This window comes from Rhinoraja longicauda, chromosome 5 (genome assembly GCF_053455715.1).
Source record: "Rhinoraja longicauda isolate Sanriku21f chromosome 5, sRhiLon1.1, whole genome shotgun sequence".
Lineage (NCBI taxonomy): Eukaryota > Metazoa > Chordata > Chondrichthyes > Rajiformes > Arhynchobatidae > Rhinoraja > Rhinoraja longicauda.
In genome coordinates, this window is record NC_135957.1 from 20,085,932 (window position 1) to 20,111,691 (window position 25,760).

The 25,760-nt window shown below is 40.4% G+C and overlaps 1 protein-coding gene across 5 annotated transcripts in view; it reads right to left on the reverse strand.

Moving 5' to 3' along the window:
* phf3 (PHD finger protein 3) overlaps positions 1-24,115 on the reverse strand; it is a 97,075-nt gene extending 72,960 nt beyond the window's left edge. Inside the window, exons 1-4 of one of the 5 annotated variants that reach the window (XM_078399007.1) lie at positions 23,939-24,115; positions 17,152-17,237; positions 8,223-8,486; positions 3,760-3,921 (exon numbers count right to left, since the gene is read on the reverse strand). In XM_078399007.1, the coding sequence (XP_078255133.1) occupies positions 3,760-3,921; positions 8,223-8,466 (406 nt within the window). In that variant the 5' untranslated portion in view covers positions 8,467-8,486; positions 17,152-17,237; positions 23,939-24,115. Of the gene's footprint in view, positions 1-3,759; positions 3,922-8,222; positions 8,487-17,099; positions 17,116-17,151; positions 17,238-23,516; positions 23,568-23,938 lie in introns of those variants that run through there. The other 4 variants (XM_078399010.1, XM_078399008.1, XM_078399009.1 and 1 more) reach the window with 4 other exon arrangements.
* Positions 24,116-25,760: the final 1,645 nt, after the last annotated feature.

Sequence of the window (25,760 nt, forward strand, 5' to 3'; positions counted from 1 at the left end):
AAAGAAAAAATAATTAGTAATTTATCGAATACTTAAAATATATCCTTGCTTTAAAAATTTGTATAACCAATATTCCAAACTGTTACAATCGTGATGTTTGAAGAATCAAAAATCATGGAAATAAAACACACGGGCATTCAACCTTATGCCAGGGCCAGATAAATGAGCATGATATGAGCAAACAACGTTTGACTACTAAAGGATCAGCACAGCATATTTTTAAGTGAGGTCTCCTATTTTGATATCAAAATTGATGAATTAGCTCAGGAAAGCTTAAATTTTCCTTTAAATTATCAGTTACATAAACTTAGCTTTGCCTTATCTAAAACAAGAATAGCACCAATTTACATAGCCTAAATAGTTGACTGCAATTTTGCTTCTGAGCGCATATTATCATATGCTTTTAGATTCATTGATTTCCAGTCTCAAGTTTAGTGTCTTTATACTCCGAAAATTTACAATCTCAGAATAAGTTTCTACTGTTTTTTATTTAAGTGACTAAACTAGAAGCATATTCTTAAGGAAGGACATGAACAGTGTTTTTTGTATCCCTCTCAAGATATCCCAAAGTTCTTTTTGGCATAAACATAATTACTATTGGAACAAAGGAAATCGGACTACCATTTCTACACACGACAATCTCTGTATAGTAGTGGATAGTAAAACAACCTCTGCTCTTCTTGAGATCGTTTGTACCCAAGGAAACAGAGGGCTTTGGTCTAATGTTTCATTCTCAAGGCAACATACCATTACCTCAGCACTACACTGGAGGAGGTAGAATTGAGTTAAATCTATTATCTGAATCAGAAGGCTTTCTAATGAGCCATAACTGGCAGTTACACACTTAACTTCAGTCATGTTAACTATAATCTATATCTATATCTATCTATATATATATTATTATTATACTACTAAAACTCAGATCTTGTATGGATATATATATATATATATATATATATATTTGTATGTATGAATATCTCTCTGAGAGACATGTGACATGTGGACCAGCAGCCAAAACGGTAAACCATAGCGCCACAATTTTTGCGCCACCTTAATCACCACTCTCCTGGCGACTGTTAAAAACAAGTTTTATTTAAATTGATCCTATATTTTAAAAATTAGAGATTTTTAAGTTTAAAACTTTCATTTCTGAACATTTTTTCAAAGTGCTGTGCGTATGACGTCACCATTGGGCATGCACAGCCTCTCTCCTCACTCGCACAAACAAGATGGAAGCCGTTAGCGGAGCCGTTCGCCCACAATCAGGGGCTCCCCTCTCCTCTCGCTTCTCTCCTCCCTCCGCTCGCTTCTCTCCTCTCTCCCACACCTGGGGGACACTCCGAGCAGGAGGGAGATGGTCGGACTGATGGTCCACTCATCCTTCCCTTCCGTCCCTTCACCCCACGGCATCCTCGAGTCCCCGCTATTGCCCGGGCCCAGCGCCCCGCACCATCACCGCACACAACCCGCAGCGGGCAGTTTCTCCTCCTCCTTCAGGAGCAGCTGCCACCGACGGCCTCGTCACGACTTCACAAAGATGGCGGACACTCTCCTCCTCCTCACGCTCCGCCATCTTGTGCGCGCCACCGGCCTCGAGTAGTCCCAGCCCCTGCCGCACTATCCGCCTCCCACTTCTGCCGGATCTCACCGCGATATCCACTTCAATGTCACTCTCCCCTCACCTCTCGCCCGGCGCCGGCGGAGACTCGCACGTCGGCAGTCAGCGTTGAACGCACGGCCAGTGGTAAGTGCCTTTCGCAGCCAACGGCTCCACGGAGGGGAGTGAAAGCTGAGTGGGTGGAGGGGAGGGTAGGGGGGGAGTGGGGGTGGGGGGAAGAGAGTGGGGGTGGGGGGGAGGGGAGAGTGGGGGGAGGAGGGGGTGGGGGGGAAGAGTGGGGGTTGGGGGAAGGGGACAGTGGGGGGCAGGAGAGAGTGGGGGTTGGGAGGAGGGGAGAGTGAGGGTGGGGAGGAGAGAGTGGGGTGGGGGAAGGGGGTGGGGGAGAGTGGGGAGGAGGGGAGGGAGGTAGGGATGAGGGGAGGGGGAGCGGGCAATAGGGGTGGGAAGGGGGGAATGGGGGTGGAGGCAGGGCCGGGGGTGTGGGCAGGGGAGGGACAAGTGGGGGTGGGGTAGGGGGGATGGAATGGGTCAGTGGGGGGAGGAGGGGGGGATAAGGGGGATTGAATGGGGGGGTTGAGGGAGCTACACCAATACAGGAGAGGCTTTGGGTCCAGGGCTCACTCAGTGACACCCTCTCCCCTTCCCTGTTCCCCCTCTACAAGGAATGGGCCCAACGGGTCCACTTGGTCTAGTGGCATTATAAAGATCAACTTAACACAATTTTCCAGAAACACACAGGCTGATTCTGGAGGATTAGACTAAATCAAAATGCAAATCCTTGGGGTAGAAGAGTTTTACAAGTAAGAGTGACTCAAATGTGATTATTATGTCGAGTTAGCTCTAACTGCTGTTTGAATAACTATTTCTGTTCCTTTTCATTAGGAATGTGGAATTGCCATGATTCCTAACCTGGATAATTAAAGTGATCCTCACTGAAGATGAATATTAGAGAATTGGACCTGTAAGAATAGCTACACTCAACCTCATGTAAAATATGCTGCTGACAGAATGAATCAATGAATTTCCTATATATTAATGACAGCCACTGACAATGCAATGGAAAACAATAGGTTTCATATCCCAATAAGTCATTCCTGACTCAAAGGCGAGGAAGTAAGAAATCTGACAAGATAATAAATTCAGAAGATATTGGTCTAGATCTATATAGTTTTGTTACTTTAGACAAACTCCTTCACTGTCCACTATTCTACCAATTTTGGTGACATCTGCAAACATACTCATCATGTCACCTACATTGTCATGCTAATCAGTGATATATGACAAATAGAGGACCTAGCTCAGATCCCTGCAGAACACCATTGGTCATAGACCCTCCACTCCACTACCAGCCTTTGCCTTCTACCACCAAACCAATTTTGTATCCAATTGGTTAGTGCACCCTAGATTCCATTTGATCTCACTTTCCACTAACGGGATTTTTTGCTCAAGGTTAACTAAGGCAACAATATGCATTTATGTAACACTTTTTAGCAAAAAGATCTCAGAAAAGAGCAGAGAAGGGAAGAACATATGGTGGGTGTGCTAAGGGTATGAAGAAAAAGCACTTAAAAGATTTATTTGAAAACCCAAGAGGTTGGCCCCTAAGATTTAGGGAGGGAACTTCAAGAGATGGTCACAGTGAATAAGCATTGCACAAAATAGAAAATACAGAATTCCCTCATATGCTGCTTGGCAAGTAACAAAAGACAAGGATAATTTCAGAGACGAAGTCAAGGAGCAGCTTCATGTTAGAGAAATAATGGAAAGAGAAGAGACACATGGTTAATGCAAAATTGCATGTAGAATATATTAACTCACATTTAAAAGAGGCAAAGAAAAGCAATACTCCAATTATTGTAAAAGCCTCTTGCACATGTCTATCTTCATTCATGACACACAACAGATAATAATTGCTTGTATTAAAGTGCGAAAAACTACATATACAAGATTCTCCCTAAAGTCCAGTCAATGATGTTTTAACTGTACTATTATGAAAACTACATTTAAGTACATTTCAATATTCAAATTGAAATAGTTATCCATATCCAAAAACAAAAGTTACATTTAACCAAAATAATTAAAAGGAGCAAAATTAAAACAGTTACCACTGTGAAGAGCAAAATGATTTCATAACATCTTACCTTGGGCCAACAAACGTGGAGACTTTCGAGGTGATTGCACAGTGGGTTTATACGATTTCCCCTTTGCTTTCTTGTTGGAAAGGTCTGACAAATCCTCTTCCTCCATAGTATCAAGGGTACTTTCTTTCATTTCACCCTCATCGGTGAGTTCAAGTTCAGCATCTAGAAAAAGAGAAAATATTATATTTGTTACTGCTATACCAAAGATGATTAAATGATTCACCACGTAAACTAGATTTAGTTAGTTATATCAATGGAGAATAGCAACAAAATAAGAGCATTTGGTTAATAAAATTGGCCTTTATATCATACTGTGGTTCATATTTTTGCTAAAACTTTAATATAAAGTGCACAAATACTGCACAATGGGACTCCTCAGCTCAATCAGGACAGCAAGCACTGAGGATCCTGAAATGATATTTTAATTTAGTACCATTGGAAGTCACAAAGTGAATCTCTACAAAATTGCATTACTGAAAGCAGGATCTGCATCACTCATCAACTGAACCATTATAGACTGCTTCTACACTTAGAAATTGATGGCTGACAAACATCCCAGTGCGGTAACTTCATGTTCTTTATCTGTACAATAGTCATATGGTTGTGCTCTACCCAATTCAATTATGTCACATATTCTCTGATTCTATAACAAATATAAAACTGAGAACTTTATCAGAACCTGCAACTTTAAAATAACTGCATTATAATTGGATGCCCTGGTTCAATTATCTGCTGCCCTCCAATCCACTAACTGAACACCACACGTAGGCCCAATTCCTTATGTGCAATGTTCTTGGAGATCAACTGCTAATTATAATTTCAAGTGTCCTTGGCATTGCTCTGCCTCATGGTTTAAAAACATCACAGACAAGTGTTAACGCGCCTGATGTGACTGCTCTCGGAGGAATTCACATGTGGTGCAATCCGATCTCTACCACAATATTAAAATGACACTGAAGTTCCACCAGCATCCTTTGTAAAGTTGTCCTATCCTTTGTCCTTCACCAACGATGTACGGCACCTAACATGATTACCCTCACGATCCTCCACCAGATCCTTTCACTATATCCAGGTTGAACGGACTTGCAGCTTTCGTATCTGATTGTGGCCAGCAACAGCAATGGCCTAGCTGCCTTCGCCAACATCATTAAATTTGGTGTTCCCTAAAGATATATCCTTGGTTCCCTATATTTCTTTTTCATGTACATGCTGTCTCACATCAACATAATCCAGTAACTGTATACTTTCCACATGTACATCTGCATAGGTTTCACTATTTCTCTTGACCCTTCACCTGACTACTCCACAGTGCATGTCCGATTCAAGATGGATATCAAAAGAATGTTAATTCCCTTTGTTTGGGTCACGTTTGAACTGGTCACAGGTGAGTTAAATCTTAATTTGATATGTCTAAACAGATTTTTCACTTTCTAAATATTGTAAAACTGCTTATCCTCCATACCAGGAGCTGAAATTTCTACTAAATATCACCCATCGGCTCTTACACCTAATGTTCTCATCATTGTTTTCAAATTCCACTACAGCCCCATCCTCTATTTCCGTTATCTTCCCTAAACCAGCAACTTTCTACTGTTTTTGTAAACTCCCATAAGACATCTGTGTGTCCCTGATTTTAATTGGTCATAAGGAATAGGAGTAGAATTAGGCCATTTGGCCCATCGTCTACTCCACCATTCAATCATGGCTGATCTATCTCTCCGTCCTAACCCCATTCTCCTGCCTTCTCCCCTTAATCTCTGACACCTGTACTAATCAAGAATCTATCTATCTCTACCTTAAAAATATCCACTGACTTGGCCTCCACAGCCTTCTGTGGCAAAGAATTCCACAGATTCATCACCCTCTGACTAAATAAATTTCTCCTCATCTCCTTCCTAAAAGAATGTCCTTTAATTCTGAGGCTATGACCTCTAGTCCTAGACTCTCCCACTGGTCCATCATTGACAGCCATGATTTCAGATATTAAGACCCTGAGCTCTGGAATTTCCTTCCAAAGCCCAAGATTTTATATCTTTGCTTCTTTGAAATCTACATTTTTGACAGCCTTTTGATAATTATCGGCTTACTTATCATAGCATCAACTTTTTTTGTTTGATACCACTCCTATGTTGTATTCTGGGATGTTTTTGTTAAGGCATCATAGACATAACTTGTTCTGATTTAATCAAGAGTTCATCCATATACAAGTCAGTTTTCATGTTTTCTATCCAAGTTATAAAAGAAACATTTTAAAGAAGAACCTTTATGAACAATGGAATAACCTCAGAGCGACAAAGTTCTGTCTTGGTTAACATAATCTAACAATGGATAAACTATCCAAGTGATAAAACGTTATAGTGCGCAGACAAAGTGCAAGACATTCACTTGCCATTGTCAGGTGTCTGGACATCAGAATGCTGGAGTAACTCAGCGGGACAAGCAGCATCTCTGGAGAGACGGAATGGGTGACGTTTCAGGTCGAGACCCTTCTTCAGACTCGACTCGAAACGTCACCCATTCCTTCTCTCCAGAGATGCTGCCTGTCCCGCTGAGTTACTCCAGCATTTTATGTCTATCTTCGATTTAAACCAGCATCTGCAGTTCTTTCCTACACGTCTGGACATCAGTACGTTTAAGTGGAGTTTTGCAATAAAGCTCCAAGACGGTAAAAATATGCTTTCAATGCACTTTTGCATGGTGCATAATAAGACATTATCCAACTTCACCATATACACTTGCAATACTTGTCATCCCAAAGAAAATCACATCATTTTCACAGCCTGTTCTAAAAAAAATTACCACACTAAAATCTGCCAATCTAAATGCTACAACTCAGCTCATCATAGACAAGGAGTGGCCCAGAATAGTAAATAATAGCTCATGGAACACACTATACCATATAATCTTAAACTGGCTTGAACACCAGCCAATCTACACTATACCAATATTTTGCTTTCCTATATCTTTCACTACATTATCCAAGCAGATCTACGATGGAATCCAATAGCTCTCGGCAATTCTCAGATGGTCAGACTCACATTCATCCTTCCCACCAGAATTCCAACATGTTGGTCCCAAGCCAAATTGAGTGCCACACTACCACCACCCTTGATGAAATCAGCTACTTTAACAATTATTCTGGCAAGTTTCTGCTTTGTCAGATTTGAGTTAATTAAAAAGCCTGTGGGATAACATTAGCTAAACTCTTTGATTTAAGGATCAAAACTTGTTCAATTATACTTGTTCATGAACAGCAAATCCTCAGTGGTATTCATACACAACTGCTGATTTACATCTTTGCAGTCATAATAGATATTAATCAGCAAATGGAAATCTGGCATTGGTGAAAACAATCTTAGGCAAATTCTCAAAGCTAGAGGACTGCAGAAAATAGATAAACTCCCATTTAAAATAATTAGCAAAACCATTTCAAAAAAAGATTTCAAAAAACAGTTGTAATAAATGCACCAACCCAATAAAGAGATGAAAAAAAAGTTGTGGTGTGGGTACTACTTTCTTCCAAAATATTCAATTAATGGTACATTTTATTCTCAGAAAATCAAATGTTTTTCTTGGCTGTTAGTGCCATAATAATGATCTTCATCCAAGGGTTCAGAGATATATAAACAAGTAACACAAATATTACTGGTGGCTTATGCTTTACAAAATAAGTTGCACAATATAGAAAAAATGTACAAAAGCTCCATTCCAAGCACAGTTGCATATTTCGTCAATGTATCTTCTACCAAAAAAACACAATGAAATTATTCTTGCACTTAACTAATCTTTGACTAGATTTGAACAATTTCTGACATGACCAATAAACTACATTTAAGAACTACTTTAGTCAACAAATTGCAGACAAATGTTTTGAAGAACGACGAAATAATTTTGCTGTTAAATCACCCCCGCGTTACGATGCTGAACTCAACTCGTACTACCAGAAATGGTATATCTGTCCGTTATAAGCATTGCTCATTCAAATCATTTTTAATATGGCTTAATTAATAATAACATTGTTACAACTGTAATCCTCCTCCCCACCCATCTGCCCCTCCCACTCTTATCAACTACACACTGAACTATAATTGCTCAGTTTGAAGCTATGTTGGTTGACATAGTACTAAATACAAGGTATACATAACATTGGAAAAAAGATTCCAATATGTCAAAACAGCAATAGGTCATCACCTTCCCCCAATAGACTTATTGACCATATGAGTAGTTCTCTACTTTCAGATCAAGCAGTTTCAAAGAAATTGCCAGAGTAAAAGCAAAGATTCCCCAATTTGAAATGATTCTTTACAGATCCAGTGGAGACTGCATGGTAGCGTTTCTAATGGTATTTTGTTAAGGAAGACTTGGTGGAAAAATCTGCCTGCCCACTTATTCAAGTACTAAATGGCTACATTAGCCCACATTATTTTTGCAGGCACACGAGCCAAAGAGTAAGTCAGACCTACCTGTTGAGCAAGTTAGCTGAAAGTTGCTATCTTCAGTATCTGAAAAGGGCAGGCTGAACTGTGCACTAGCAGATCCTAGCATGGGATCTTTGTCACTCAGCATATTTCTTAAAGAACCTCCCAGGGTGTCTGGTTCTGTGCCACAATCATCACAAACTTCACTTTCTAAGTTTGACTCTAAAATCAGAATGTCATCCAAATGGTCCGTGGATATCAAAGGGTTAAATATATCAACAATATCCATGAAGACATCCACTCGGACTCCTGCATAGATAAAAAGCATGACATATTTCAGATATTAATTTCAAAGCAATCCTAGATCCTCTAATAGGGTTCAACATTTTCACTAGTTTACACTCAAATCACAAAACTTCTTTATTAGAAAATGATAAAATAAAAGCTTTAAAAAAACATGAAAGTTAAATTGTAGAAATCTATCACTGATTTTGAAATTTCCTTAATCATTTTATTTTCAATTGAAAGACTGGCAAATTAAACAAAAAAGATTTGGGATCGGCAGTCATGAGTTAAATTTAAACTTTGAGAAACAGCTACTCCCTTAATGAACTTCTTTGTCATTTACCACCTATCTCCTCCTCCAACTTTATTCAATCATCACATCCACCTCACCCAAACCAATGTTAATGCAATGTACTCTGAAACCTTGAGGTTTTCAGCTTGTTTTGATGAACACAGGGGTGATTCACGTAAACTTAATGACTTGTACAAATACAAATCTTTTGCTCCAACATGAAATCAGTGATGTTGAAGAAGCGTTTGCATATCATTCAAAAATAATTAAATCATGAGAGATCCATATCGATGTGATGGATTTACAACTGATTAACTGAGCTAGACAGGGAGGAATATTGCCAGTTTCCACCAATGATGCACCATCAGGTGATGTCAAAAAGAAATGCTTTAATTTGCCCAAATTCCTGAATTGGTGAAGTCAAGGCAAAACACTGACTCATTACTATCTATTAACCATAACCACTCTGCAAGAACATCAGACTGCTTCCACAAGCATCTCATGTTTAATGGGTCCCAGTTTTAACTGGGGGAAAAGGACAAAGGTCTCTCCGATTATTATAACTTCCATGCATAAATCTGTGCTGATGTTAAACAAAATGTTAACCACTGACAATTTACATTTTTATCATTTTAGCTTCAAGACTGTTCCATGTTGCTTTCAAATAGGTCACACAATTGACCTATTGCATTTTCTTGCAGAATGTATTGGTCATGGAAATGACAACAGCAAAAGCACCAAGAGCTAAAGGTCAAAATGGGGCAAAAGAAATGGTGATAATTACATGAAAGTGAAGATTTTCCTAAAGAATTAAGGTAAAGCCTAAACTAGTCTGCAATGGTTATTAATGATTGCAATCTCTCCACACTTTGCAGAGATTGAAAATTAATGCACTGTCAATGTTTTTTAAATAAGCAAAAAAAAAACATTTTATTAAACATCGACACATGAAATAATAAACTTCCCATAGCCCAAATGAACCAAGAATAAAAACCAAATCCCTACACATGACAAATTGTGTACATACATGAACTGCTAATTAATTTGTACCCCAGTATTTCTTCAGGGATGAAAACAGATGGTAAAAATCAATAGACATGGGAAATAAAAAAATAGATTGAAATATGCAGATAAATTTTACCCTTATTTCTAAAATAATCTACACTGCTTCATGATGCAAGATATTATGTTTTAGATATATACACTGCAATTGGAATTCTCTGCAGTGAGCAAAATGGTCATTCCTCCTCTTAACTGAATAATGTGATGAAAAATGAAGAAAATATTATTAAAATGGAAGCTAGTATTATTGTTAAGAAAATTCTAAGCCTCAAAATATGCAAATTCAGTTGAATGGCTCAGAGAAACAAATGGAACATGCTTCACAAAAATAGGTCTAAAGTTACCAGTCAAAATGATATTAGAGTGAGAAAGTGTTGGTAAACACATTAATAACACTGGCAACCGAGGGAAAGCTTCTATCGAATCACTGAGGATGAAACTACTACTGTCTAAAATACACTTAAACCAGTACAGCAAAGGGACAATGGAATGGTGCTTTCTATGGTTGAATGGCTACAACATCTATATTCATTGCTTAAAATCATTTGGTAGGCGCTATTAGAAAATGCAATACCTACAAAATCATAACAGTCAGAAATTAATAAGTGAGCAGGTCAAAGTGGCAGAATCAGTTGTAAATCACACCTAAAATAGTGCCAAAGGAAAGAGAAAACAAGGATTAACACTGGATTTTTTCAGTTGAACAATAGTTTGACCTATTAACTGTAATCTATTAACTCATCCATGACCTGATTAAATGGCAGAGCAGGTATGAGGGGCCAAATAAGCTGCTCTTGATTGTAATTATGTTCTTACGAGCTGAGCATTATGTGGTCATTCTTCAATACCAATGTTAAATCCAAAAGAAACAAAAAAAGCCTTTTAAATACTGACAGAAAGGTTCATAATTCATTTGTAGAGTTCATGTTAAGGTAAAATTGATACCAAAATTCATAGATTGCAAAGAGAATATGATGAAATACGGAAGAAAGTGCGTGAAATTTTTTTGCTTCATAATTTCCAAGCAATTAAGAATTTGAAACTGCCTGATGCTCTGGCACTGTTATAGTGGAGGAAACCAACACCAATTTCTGAAGTACATGTTCACTTAAATGTCGAAATCCAAAAGCTATTGTCACTGATATTTAACTCTTTTACAGGATGCACTTCTGCCATGCAATCTGCAGAAATTAGTATACTGATAAGTACTTATTAACAACTCTCAAAGCCCTGAAAATATGCTTTATTGCACAAAGCATTCACAAGTTATTTAAATGGCTTATTAAGCCACTATTGTTGGCCCTGTTAAATTAATTTTCATTGTGCGGACAATGAATATTCCCTTGAAGAGCTCAAAATTAAATTCTTAAGTTTATACTTATACAGCTTCTACCTTAAGCTCATATAATGTTGAAATCTGCTTTCTAAAACAAGTTAAAATGCTATATATTAAAAAAATCCTCCTGCAAGGCTCAGAGAAATCCACAATCGGTCTTGCTACTCAATCAACTTGATGGCAATACAGGATAAAGATCCCATAGAACTGGCACGAAACAGGAACCAAAATCAAGTAAAGTGAAATCAAAATACTTTTGTGGATAGCTTTTAAGTCAGCAGAGTGTTGAAAGGCTGGAGCGATTGGGCTTGTATACACTGGAATTTAGAAGGATGAGGGGGGATCTTATTGAAACATATAAGATAATTAGGGGATTGGACACATTAGAGGCAGGAAACATGTTCCCAATGTTGGGGAGTCCAGAACAAGGGGCCACAGTTTAAGAATAAGGGGTAGGCCATTTAGAACGGAGATGAGGAAGAACTTTTTCAGTCAGAGAGTGGTGAAGGTGTGGAATTCTCTGCCTCAGAAGGCAGTGGAGGCCAGTTCGTTGGATGCTTTCAAGAGAGAGCTGGATAGAGCTCTTAAGGATAGCGGAGTGAGGGGGTATGGGGAGAAGGCAGGAACGGGGTACTGATTGAGAGTGATCAGCCATGATCGCATTGAATGGCGGTGCTGGCTCGAAGGGCTGAATGGCCTACTCCTGCACCTATTGTCTATTCAGCTGGTAACAGAAACATTGAAGCTTTTTTTCCTATATTAGATTTTGGTATTAGAGTCATCGACTCACTCATTAAACTACGCAGCATAAAAATAGACAAAAAGTGCTGGGTTTGATTAGTACGAGTGTCAGGGTTATGGGGAGAAGGCAGGGCAATTGGGTTCGGAGGGAGAGATAGACCATCCATGATTGAATGGCACAGTAGACTTGATGGGCCGAATGGCCTAATTCAGCTCCTAATCAGGGCGGCACGGTAGCGCAGCGGTAGAGTTGCTGCTTTACAGCGAATGCAGCGCCGGAGACTCAGGTTCGATCCTGACTACGGGTGCTGCACTGTAAGGAGTTTGTACGTTCTCCCCGTGACCTGCGTGGGTTTTCTCCGAGATCTTCGGTTTCCTCCCACACTCCAAAGACGTACAGGTATGTAGGTTAATTGGCTGGGTAAATGTAAAAATTGTCCCTAGTGGGTGTAGGATAGTGTTAATGTACGGGGATCGCTGGGCAGCACGGACTTGGAGGGCCGAAAAGGCCTGTTTCCGGCTGTATATATATGATGATATGATATGAATCACTTATGAACTCAGCAGGTCAGGCAGCATTTCTGGAGACATGCTGAGTTACTCCGGCATTTTGTGTTCTTCTGTGTGTTAACCAGCATCTGCAGTTCTTGGTTTCTACAGCAGAGAAAGAGATCCTTCTCCATGTTATGCCAACCAAATTGCCTAAGCAAGCTAGTCCTACATCTGCACCTGGCTCTATCTCCCTACAAATCTTTCCTAGCCAAGTATCTATCCAAATGTCCTTTGAAAGTCATAATTGTACTCACCTCTACCATTTCCTCTGACAACTCATCCCACAACACACTATCTGCTGTGTGAAAAAGCTCCCCATCTGAATCCTTTTAAATCTTTCCTCTCAAACCATAAGCCTATGCCCTCTAGTTTTAGACTCCTACATCCTGGGGGGGGGGGGGGGGGGGGGGGGAGTGGATATTCACACTATCTATACCCCTCATGATTGCATAAATCTTTATAAGATCACTCATCAGCCTCCAACGCTACAGGGAAAAAAAAGATCCAGACTCTGCAGCTTCTTCTTCAAACTCCCATGCTCCAGACCCAATAACATCCACTTTATTATTTTTTGCACCCTTTCCAGTTTAATGAGATCCTTCATATAGATGAAGAAGGGTCTCGACCCGAAACGTCGCCCATTCCTTCTCTCCTGAGATTCTGCCTGACCTGCTGAGTTACTCCAGCATTTTGTGAATAAATACCTTGGATTTGTACCAGCATCTGCAGTTATTTTCTTACACTATCCTTCCTATAGGTTGATTAGTATTCCACAGGTGGCTGTACTAACGTCTCCTACAGCTATAACGAGGTTCAAACTGCGGTACTCAGTACCCTGACTGGTGAAGGCAGCATGCCAACTATCTTCCTCACCACCCTGTCCACCTTTATCACCACTTTAACACACAAAACCATGCTATCTCTAATAAGTCACGCCTTTCCAGATAAACGTAGATTCTATCAGAGAATCCACTCCAATAAGCTTAACCACTACTGAGGGGAAGCTCACCAGTTTATAGTTCCCAGGCAATTCCTTGCAGGCTTTCCAAAATAGAGGCACGTCCTAGCCATCCTTCAGTCTTCCAGGACCTCACCTGTGGCTATCGATAATACAATTCTTTCTGCTTGTGGCCCTGCATTTTTTTCTGCAGCTTCCCAACATGTCACAGGATAAACTTGATCAGGTCCAAGGAATTTATTTACATTTATGCGTTTTAAGATCTCTAGCACCTCCTATTCTGCAATGTGGATTCTCTTTCAGAATCACTATTCGGTTCACCGTTCCCTACAATCCATGTCTTCTCCACAATAGAGACGAGAAGTATTCAATCAACACCGCGCCCATCTCCTGTGTCTCTACACACAGATGACATTGTTCTTTGCGGGAACTTATTGACTCTTACTGAATCACCTACTCTGCTAATGAGTAAAAACTGTACAACAAATATCAATTTCACACAATTTGAGATTTGTAATAGAAAAAAATCACATGTGGTTAAAGTGCACATTGTCAGATTTTAATAAAGGCCATTTTGATACATATTGGTTTCACCATGTAGAAATTACAGCAATCCCCCCATTTCAGGGCACCATAATGTTTGGGACACAGCAATGTCATGTAAATGAAAGTTGTCATGTTTAGTATTTTGTTGCATATCCTTTGCATGCAATGACTGCTTGAAGTCTGCGATTCATGGACATCACCAGTTGCTGAGTTTCTTCTCTGGTGAAGCTGTGGTATTGCAACCATCTTTAGCATGCTTGTTTTGGGGGCTAGTCCCCTTCAGTTTTCTCTTCAGCATATAAAAGGCATGATCAATTGGGTTCAGATCGGGTGATTGACTTGGCCACTCAAGAATTGACCATTTTTTAGCTTTGAAAAACTCCTTTGTTGCTTTCGCAGTGTGTTTGGGATCATTCTCCTGCTGTAGAATGAACCGTCTGCCAATGAGTTTTGAGGCATTTGTTTGAACTTGAGCAGACAGGGTGTGTTTATACACTTCAGAATTCATTATGCTACTACCATCAGTTGTATCATCAATGAAGATAAATGAGCCAGTACCTTCAGCAGCCATACATGCCCAGGCCATAACACCCCCACCACCGTGTTTCACAGATGAGGTGGTATGCTTTGGATCTTGGGCAGTTCTTTCTCTCCTCCATACTTTGCTCTTGCCATCACTCTGATATAAGTTAATCTTTGTCTCATCTGTCCACAAGACCTTTTTACAGAACTGTGGTTGCTCTTTTAAGTACTTGTTAGCAAACTGTAACCTGGCCATCCTATTTTTGTGGCTAACCAGTGGTTTGCATCTTGCAGTGTAGCCTCTGTATTTCTGTTCATGAAGTCTTCTGCGAACAGTGGTCATTGCCAAATCCACACCCGAGTTCTGAAGAGTGTTTCTGATCTGTCGGGCAGGTGTTTGGGGATTTTTCTTTATTTTAGAGAATTCTTCTGCCATCAGCTGCGGAGGTCTTCCTTGGCCTGCCAGTCCCTTTGCGATTAGTAAGCTCACCAGTGCTCTCTTTCTTCTTGATGATGTTCCAAACAATTGATTTGGGTACGCCTAAGGTTTGGCTGATGTCTCTAACAGTTTCATTCTTGTTTCTCAGTCTCATAATGGATTCTTTGACTTCCATTGGCACAACTTTGGCCCTCATGTTGATAAACAACAAAAGTTTCCAAAGGTGAAAGACTGGAGGAAAGACCAGGTGCTGAGAGCTCTCTTATACCTGCATTAAGGAGGCAATTAAACACACCCGAGCAATTACAAACACCTGTGAAGCCATGTGTCCCAAACATTATGGTGTCCTGAAATAGATGGACTATGTATAAGCACAGCTATAATTTCTCCATGGTGAAACCAAAATGAATAAAAATACCCTTTATTAAAATCTGACAATGTGCACTTTAACCATATGTGATTTTTTCTATTACAAATCTCAAATTGTGGAGTACAAAGGCAAATAAATAAATGATGGGTCTTTGTCCCAAACATTATGGAGGGCACTGTAGCAATCAAACATCCGTTCGAAAATAATTTGCCATGGACCTTAAAGATTTTCCTTGTAAAGCTTTACTGATATTCGATGCTTACAAGTATCCTGCAATAGCTCATCAAACTTGTACAACAGAGCAATAGAGTGCAGACTGAAACTGGTGGTTGCTTCTTCAAAACTAAACATACTTTTTATATCCTTTTGAAATGTAGTAGATGCAACTTCCCAATGGTTCTTCCCTTATATTCACTCAAAAAGAAAAACTAATGAACAGAGCTGCAGCAACTTGGACAGTAGAAAAATAAATCTATCGTGCCGAAAAGAAAAAGAAAGCTCAATTTTCTAACTTTTTGTATCATTACAAGTCATAAAAATGCCTAACACTGTTGACAATGTTTGGTTGCTTTTACTGCTGACCAGATGGAAAGCAAAATAAAAATAGTACCTAGCTCCAAATGCTTTTTTGCCAGGAAATGCCATTTATGTACCCAAACCAGGAATAGAAATGGGCTGCAATATGGAAACCAGAAACCAGCTAAATTCCTGATCGAAGTAGCAAAAAAAACTTACTAGAAAAACAAAATGCTCAGCAATGAACATATGAACACCAAATCTGATGTTTGGTCAATCCAATGGTGGAGGATTTAATAAAGTATATCCATCAATTGAGGCAGACACCGATGCTGGAAATCCGAGCTCTATTCTCCAGTGCAACTGCAGCACCACCAGGATGCAACTGAATGCAAACCAGTGAATCTTATAATAGCCACAAGCTGGTATATTATATTGGAAAATATTCAAAGCAACATTCCATCAAGTTATCATTCTGTAAGCCGGGAATGATTGCAATCCTAGTATAGATCCACACTAAACATAGTCCCACAGTATGGAAGTTTTTTAAAGTTATGAGAAGAATAGATAGGGCAAACAGTCAAAACTTTTTTCCCCAAGATAGAAATTACAAAGTCCAGAAGGGCACTGCTATAAGGTGACAAGTTTAAAGAAGTGTGGAGCAAGTTTTTTTTAATACACAGATGGTGGTGGTTCTTGGAATGCACTATCAGTGATGGTGATGGAGGCATCAGATGTAATAATGGTGTTTAAGAGGCTTTTAAACAGGCACATGGATATGCAGAAAATGAAGGGATATTGTTGTGCAGACAGAAGAGATTTGTTTTGTTTCAGCATAGTGTTTGGCACAGACATTGTAGACTGAAGGGTCTGTTCTTGTGCTATACTGTTCTATAGTCTAGGTTCGAAGATTTGTCTACAGACCAATACTCAGTGATCATATTCAATTGCCTTCTAAGAAATAACAAATACTGTCTGCACTGCCGAAAAAGCTTAAAACCTTCAAATGAAAAATCCTATTCTTCAGAGCCAAGTGAGAAACCGTTGTGTGTAAAGCCAATGATAGCAATACAATCTAAGGATTATATTGATGTGGTAGATGAGAATGCAAGAACTGATGTTAAGGGACGTATTTCTATAAAAAACTGTCTAACAATTCATATATCTAAATTAAAGTTCATTGTGGAGAAATCGTTCCCACAGGAACAAACATAAATTAAGTTACCATGTACATCGAACCTCAGTTTTGCACATAGGTTCGACACTGATTCAATTTGATAATCCTGACCTCTGTTATCCTGACCTCAATAGCTTGCCTTGAGGGTTCAATACTGGTTGAATTCATTTATTCTGACCTCAACAGCTTTGTCTTGTAGATTCAACATTGGCTGAATTCAGTTTTGCGTGCAGGTTCAACATTGGTTGAATTCAGTTATCTTTTCTGAAACAAGAGGAACAGAACAAATATAACTATAACTTTCTGAGAAGATCAGTGAATTAAGAGGGGAGGAATTGGTTGAGGAAAATCCATCTTAAATGTTAAGAAAAATTGAGAAGGGCTATACTATTATTTATTTTTTTAAATCAGTAGTAATGTGTAATAACCCTCAATGGAAATAAAAGGGCAATAACTATGTTTAATAAAATACTATTTATTTGATTGCAATGCAGTACCAAAAGCAAAAGGGCAATACCAGTTCACTTGTGGAGCAGTACTTTGAATCAACATCTCTTTCCAAACTTCCTCGACCTAAAACATCCTATTCATTCCTCTTCAGATGCTGCCTGATCTGCCGAGTCTCTTCAGCACTTTATGTTTTGATATAGGACAGTAGTTGCAGAGGCTGAATAAATTATTTAAACTCACTTGATGATCAACATAACTTAGGTTATAACTTGTTATTCAAAATCAATATCTGTGTACAGTAATCAGAAGCTGTTGCAAATATCAAATATGAAATTACTACTATGCCAACAGTTTTCCAAAATGCCAGAATCAAAAAGTAGCTATCTTGGAACATAGACCAGTATAGCACAGAAACATGCCCTTTGGCTCTGCCTGCATCTCCTCTGCCTGCCTGTGGTCCATATCCGTACACCTATCTAAAAGCCTCATAAATGCCACTGAAAGTGCGTTCCAGGCACCCACCACTCTGTAAAAAAACTGGTCTCGCACATCTCAGTTTTACCCCCCTCACCATAAAATCCTGCGCTCTAGCGTTTGACACTGCCATACTGGGAATAAGGTTGTCCACCTGTCTATCTTCTCTATGCCTCTCTTATACTTCTATTAAGCCTCTGCTCAGCCTGCAATGCTCCAGAGAAAACAATCCAACTTCTTCTTATAGCTAATACCTTATATTCTGGTAGCATACTGGCATACAGGCTTCTGTACCCTCTCCAAAGCTTCCACATATTTCCTGAAATGGAGCGACGAGAACTGCAAACCATACACCAAATGCAGCCTAACCAAAGTCCTCTAAAGCTGCAACATCACTTCCTGACCTATACTCAGTATCAACCTGAGGAAGGCAAGCATACCTTATGCATTTTTTACTATTTACTTGTGCTGCCACTTTCAGGATATGGGTTTTCAGCTATGGACTTAGGCACCAACATCTCTCTGTTCATCTCTGCTGTCAAGAGGTCTTGCCATTATCTGTATACTTTCCCCTTACATTTGACCTTCCAAAGCACAACACCTCAATTTGCTTAGATTACACTCCGTCTTGCATTTTTCTGCCTATTTCTTAAACTGGTCTAACTATTTTTTATACTTTGACATCATTCCTCACTGTCCACAACTATGTAAAAATACACTTACTTATATAGCAACATCCTTCCACCATAATTCTATCTTCAACGAGTAAACCAGTACCAAATCCAAATGACCAAATCGCCATGGATTCCATGCATCCTACTCAGCAGATAAACCCTCCAATATGTCCTCACTGAATGCCACCATGACATTCGTCCTGATTAGTAAAGCAGCTCCTTTAAATTCTTCCTGATTAGTAAAGCAGCGGGTCTGAATAAGGGTCTCGACCCAAAATGTCACCCATTCCTTTTCTCCAGAGATGCTTCCTGTCACGCTGAGTTACTCCAGCATTTTGTGTCTACCTTCGATTTAAACCAGCATCTGCAGTTCTTTCCTACACAGCTCTTTTACCTCCCTCTCTATCACGTCTGGAATGTCAAAACCCTGGAATATTAAGCAGCCCATTTTGTCCCTCCCGCAACCATGTCTCCGCAATGGCCACAACATCACAGTTCCAGGCACTGATGCAAGTTCCTCTGCTATACCCATGATACTCCTTGCATTTCAACCCGTCGGCTTCAACCCCTCCCTGCCCATCCTTCCTTTAAGACTTACTGGTCATAATCTCTCAGTCCTTTGATTTGCTGACCATCTACTCTGATATCCAATTTCCTGCCACCCCAGTTCAAATCCTCCAGAGCAGCAAATTGTACCCCCTGGAAGGATATTTGTCCAGGATAAAAGATCCTTTGATAATGTGATTAAAGAAACACGATGGCATTTAAGCTTCTTTCACCACATTTGACGTAATTTATCACCAATTAATGTGTTATAACAAAATAACATCAATTGAAGAAGTAATCAAAATAAAAAGGGGCAACAAGGAACATCATGTCGAAAACTTAACTCAATCGTTGACTACTTTTTTGTGCCTAATTTCATGATGCGTTTAGATCAATTTCAGGAACATTTGTACCTGTATGCTGTTATTTCTGGTCCAAGATCCTCAAATCAAAGCATTATACAGGTAAAAACTGAAACATAGTAAAAAAGTTCAAAAGAGCTTCAAAATCTGAATGATGAGTTTTTAAAATTTACTTTAAGTAAGCTAACAGGCTAAACCATTCTCATTCACCTTAAATTGAGCAGATCTTAAATGTACCCTCCTGAAGCATCTTCCAAGATGATAGCAGTGGAAGGCAAAGGCGAGAAGCTAGACATGGTAACAGCTGCGCACATAAGCAGAGGGGTGGCTATTGGAGGTGACGAACATAGTGCTTGCAGTGATCGCGGGTAGTGATGTTAGTGGAGGTGGTCGCAGGAGGCCATACAGTAGCTGGGTGAGCAAGTGAAAGAAACGCAGCCTTTGGGAACTACATGGGGCTGCAGTGGAAGGCATTGTGCTGGGCTATCGATGCAGTGGTACTAGGACCCTGCGCCTTGAAAGTAGAAAATAGGAAATTGCCTTTTGCCACGGCCCAAAATCAACCCTTTCAGAGACTTGGAAATCGCAAGATGACGCAAGAACGTAACGACACTGCATGCTGTTTCAGAGGAAAATCTATTCACGTATAATAAGACTGGATATTTCACTATAGCATTTCCCTGTATCTCTGTACATGTGACATTGAATAATCTAACTAAAACAAAACTAACAACCAGAAACAGATCAGTTGTACAATGACTCTTGCATTAGATTCCTATTTATTCACAAGCGCACTCACTGCCTTCAACACCATAATCCCTTCATCTCCAAACTCCTGGATTTAGGAATTAGCTCCCCCTCTGCCACTAGATCTTCAACTTTCTGACCCACAGACCTCAATCGGTAAGTATAGGTAACAGCACCTCCTCCACAGTAATTCCGAACACCAGTGCCCCGCAAGGATGCATTCTCAGTCCCTCTAGCCTCACGACTGTATAGCCATATTCATCTTTAATTCCATCTGCATTTACAGATGAGATCATTGTGGTGGGCAGAATTGCACACAAGGACGAGGCAGAGTATAGGAAGGAGATAAAAAGATAATTGACGTGGTGTCAGGACAATAACCCCTCCCTCAATGTCAACAAGACAAAAGAGCTTACTGACTTCAGGAAGCATGATGGAGTACATGCCCCAATCATCATCAATGGTGCGGAAGAGGAAATGGTTGAGCACTGCAAGTTCCTTGGCATTAATATTACCAATGATCTGTCATGAACTAACCACGTCGATATAACAGTAAATGCGGCACACCAACACTTCTAATGCCTCAGGAGATGGAGGAAATTCGGTATATCTCCTGTGACTCTTACAAACCTCTACAAATGCACCAGAGAAAGCATACTGTCAGGCTGTAACACAGCTTGGTTTAGATAGATGCAATCTGCTATTGACTCCATCTACACTTCATGCTGCCTCAGAAAGGCAATATCAAAGCACAAAATCAAAGACGTCCCATCCTGGTCATTTTTCCTCCTCATCTGTGATAAAAAGGTACAGAACCTTGAAAGCTCAACACCAAACTTAGAAACAGCTTCTTCCCCTTTGTTATCAGACTTCTGAATAGCCCTTCCTTTAGCTAGTGTACTGCCCGATTCACCTCTACCCCATTAACGACTTAGGGCTTTGCCAAGGGAATTACTAACCCTACAATGTTGAGAACTATTATCTGCACTCTGTATCTTCCCTTTCGCTCTATCTATTGCACTCGAGTTTGACTTGATTGTATTTATGTATGGTATATCTGATGTGTTTTGAAAGCATGCAAAACAAAGCTTTTCACTAATCCTCAGTATGTGACAATAATAATAATAAACCTAAACCTTTGCCAAATCATAATCAAGAACTCATGTTATTGCCTTTGCCCAACCACATTTAAAAGTATCCCACTCAGACTTGTGGAAGTGACATACATCCTTGAATTTCTTACACCAAAGCAGAGAACTGAATTTGTTATGAAGGTACAGGGGACGCCTGTCTAATGTGGCCTCAAAGGTTTTTCCACATATTTGAGGCTATGTACCTCCAGTTCAGGAGGCTTACATCTACACTCATTCTGATTTATATGTTAATGTAATTTATTAAAGACTGTTACTTAGGAAATACAACCATTAGGTTATGTCTGAAATCCACTTGTCACAAGGCCACAGATAAGGAGTCACGGCAGCTGTGCAGGGCACATGCCCATGTAATAAGAGCATCAATATGATTTCAGCATACACACACAAGCACTGCAGCTTGCCATTGAGGATACTAAAACACAAGGCCATTGGGCCCGTCTAACTTAGCACGCTATATCCTTCTGCAAAAAAAAATCTGTATGCACTTGTAAGGAATTATTTTCATGTACAACGAGGTCTCGGATCTTCCAAATACAATTGCAGTAAAATAAATCCCCCTGCAGAAGCTCCAGTAAAGAACAATTCTCAGAGAACTTTTACTTTCACAATGGCCAACGGTCTTGAAGTCGGGTTCAGATATGAAACGTCGTCAGTCAATTTCCCTCCACAAATGCTGCCTGATCCATTAAGTTCCTACAGCATCTGCAGTATCTTATGTCTTCATCGTTAGGCTCACTACAACTCTGCTTCTAAAATCTGCAAAATTATAAAACAACAACTATATGAGGTGTTAGGAATTCAGAGGTCATAATTCCGGGCAGTGCAGGGGCACAGCGGTAGATTTGCAGCCTTATAGGCCCAGAGACCTGGGTTTGATCCTGACTACAGGTCCTGTCTCCACAGATTGTACATTCTCCCTTTGACCGTATGGGTTTTCTCCGGGTGCTCCGGTTTCCTCCCACACTCCAAAGATGTACAGGTTTGTATGTTAATTGGCTTCTGTAAATTGTAAATTATCCATAGTTTTAGGATAGTGGTAGTGTATGAGGCAATAGCAGGCCCGTGTGGACTCGGTGGGTCGATGGGCCTGTTTCCAAGCTGTATCTCTAAAGTCTAAAGCTCAAGGAGAACCCAGATATTATTTTAAAAGGTATCATAGTAAAAATTGTGTTAAAGGAAGGTATCCCTCTGGGGAAAGAGCAAAATATTTCCATCACAAATAGCTTCACTTGTACTTACAAAATACTTGACTTGCAAGCCCTTTACAGATATAAATACTATACACAACAACAGATTCAAAGCATAAATATACTTTTAATTTCATATTTTTCCAATCATCCACATAAAGCCAAACCACAATAATAAATCCACATATTAAAACAATCCAAGTTTATGGACAATAAATCAAGTATTCAATCAAACATCAACTCTCCTCTCACCCCAATAAAAATCCTCTCCCTCAAATTCATTAATTTTTAAGGGATAAAATGTGACACTGAAAATTACAAACGTTGCAAGCTAGACTGAGAACAGAGCCTACATTCACTTTGATATTGTCAGAATCGCATTACAGTCCAAGTCAGACATACAAAATTAGCAAAGAAACCAACCTCTTTTAATCAACGCTCTCTGGAACTTCCTAAAAGGTTTAACCCATTCCAATCACTTCCCCTGTTCCACATTCTTCATTTTCATCAATATCCTCTTTCCAATCTCATCCACACATGCAGCTGTGGCTCAGTTGCTTCAAAAACCGTGGGTTCAAGTCCTGCTCCTTACACATATCTAGTTGTGTAACACGAGTACAACACCTATGGTGCACACTGTCATTAAAAATGCTGTCTTTTAAATGAAACGTTAAACCGAATTCCCACTACTCTCACAATTCTGATTTTACAACTTACTGAAGCACGAAACAAAAACGGAGACTGGTCTGGAACCCATTGGTCACAGGCCGAGGGGAACCAAGACCCTTCCTTGCCAACCCTGCAAGGATAACCAAAAGACATGGACATGCATATTGATTGGTTTTACAGCCACTGTAAATTAACCCTGGTTTGCAGATGAGAATCAGAGGTTGTTAGTGTCAATATCAAAGGAAAATAAACCACTGCTGCAACGAGGCAGGACGCTTACACAACCAATAGCTCGGTCTAAAATGCACTGCCTTTAAACACCACATCCAACCACGGCTTCAACCGGCAGACAGCTCCCACCATGGCGTAATTCTGCAGAGCCGGGGGAGGGGGATAGTTGTCCGTTAACCTGGACCAACATTCAGGCGGCGAGCCTCTACCGTGCTGCCGTTAGTGGGATCTTGCTGAGCACGCTTGGCCCTCTCCGCCTTCTCCTCTCCCAGCAACGACGCGGAGGGGGTGTTAACGCCGAGCTGCACAGATACCCTCGTCCCCTGTACCTCCTCAGGGGCTGTGCAACGAGCCTCCCCTCATCCACACACACGCCCGGCCCAGCCAGGCTGAGCCGAGACCTGGGCCTGACGCTGGGAGGCCTCAGGCTTCACCGGGAGTTGATTTATTTATTTCGCGGCCGCCGCTCACCTGATCGCCGGGCTCGGGGGGGATTTGTGTGGGGCTTTTATTTTTTAAATTCTCGTTTTTCCCCGTCCTCTTTCAGGGGCCTCCGGAGATCTGCGGCCGAGCAGAGACGTCGAACGCCGCTCTTTGCTCGCCTCTACGCTGCGCTGGGTCGCTCGGAGCCGCCGCCGCTGTCGTCGCCGCCGCCATGGGGGGAGAGAGAGAGAGAGAGAGGGGGAGGGATTAAGAGAGACACAGGGAGGGAGGGGGGGAGAGAGAGAGAGAGAGAGGTGGGAGGGGCAAACCGTCCCCGGCCCTGGCTGTCTGGCGTCACGTGGAGCCGCTCGCGTCAGGCCCCGCTCAGCCCGGGAACTCGGGGGAGCAGGCGGAGGAACCAACCAGCAGCGAGACAGGCCCTCACCAGCGGGCGGGAGCAGGAGCAGGAGCTGGGCGCATCTCGGCGCCATTTTGGTAAGCGGGTCCGCGCGAATCACCATGGCCTCTGCAAGCACCTCCACAAGCTCAGCTCACTGCTCTGCTATACACTGCTCAAATCGCCAAAGCAAACGACCCGACCTGTCTTTCTTCAGGTTCCCCAGGAACAAAGAAAGGTGAGAAAATATTATTTTCTGTCGTTTTATTTTAAATTGTGTCGGGTAAATATTATTTTCTGTTCTCCCCATCAACAGTCATGGGGAAACTAGGGGGTTCGGCTGCACGTTAGAAAGTTATGCAAACCTGTTTGGGGTTTTTTTTTTTTTTTACCACTACGGCAAAGGTATCACTATTATTTACATTTGGTGATAAAAAAAATAGGCAAATAGATTTGGGGTTTTCTTTTCCTCTTCCTCTCTCTCTCAAGTTCTTGTGGGGAACATTAAGGATGGTTGTTCCCCCCCCTTCCCCAATCCAGGAAACCTGGCTATACTAATGACAAAATGTAACAATATTTTTAAAGATTATAAAGTATGCATAACTTAATTTAAAATCCTTTTTTTAAGTTATCAATTTTTACACTTCTGTACATTTTCGGTTTTGTTCGTGTTCTGCAGCATCTATGCTTGTGTCTTAAGTCCAAAAGAGGATAGAAAGAAAATGCTAAAAAGGGTCTATGGAGGAAGATTTTTAAAAGTTGTTCTACATTTAAGATAAATTGACATATTAGAGGAAAAATGCATCTTCGATATACAGGTCTTTCCCCACCCCTGAAAACGATTGCACTTAAGTGATATATCATCAATTCTGCAGGTTTGTAGTTACAATCAAATTTGTTCTTATAAGTTAATCCTATATGATCTTTTCTGTAATTTCAGATGTCAACTGTGGGTCCAGAATACTCGTCGACAAGATCTCCTACACCAAACTCCGGAGTACTTGTCAAACAACTGCCGTCTTTGTTCTGAACACTTCGAACTTCTCCAATTTTCCAACAAGCTGACCAAGAACAGGCTACAATGGAATGCAGTTCCAACGCTCTTTGATATCCCTAATCTGCCGAAACATCTGTCTACCGTATGCAGGTCATTCAAGAGGAAGAGTGAGAACCTCCCATCTTCACCAAAGCCTTCAAAGTGGCAAAGAGGTAGGCCTAATTGCAAATATTTTTTTCATTTTTAACATTACATTAATTTTCTCACATTGACTAAATTACAAATTTGTATTCTAACTGATACAATTGGTACGTACAATATGTGATAGAATGTATGGTACTTCTCTTTTCATTTGTGAAATGTTCACAAATTACAGTGTAGGCTAATAGAATGTGTATTTGTATTTAATTCAATTATGAACAGCCATTTAAAACTTCCTCATGCATAATTTAGACAATATTTAAATGATTTAATGG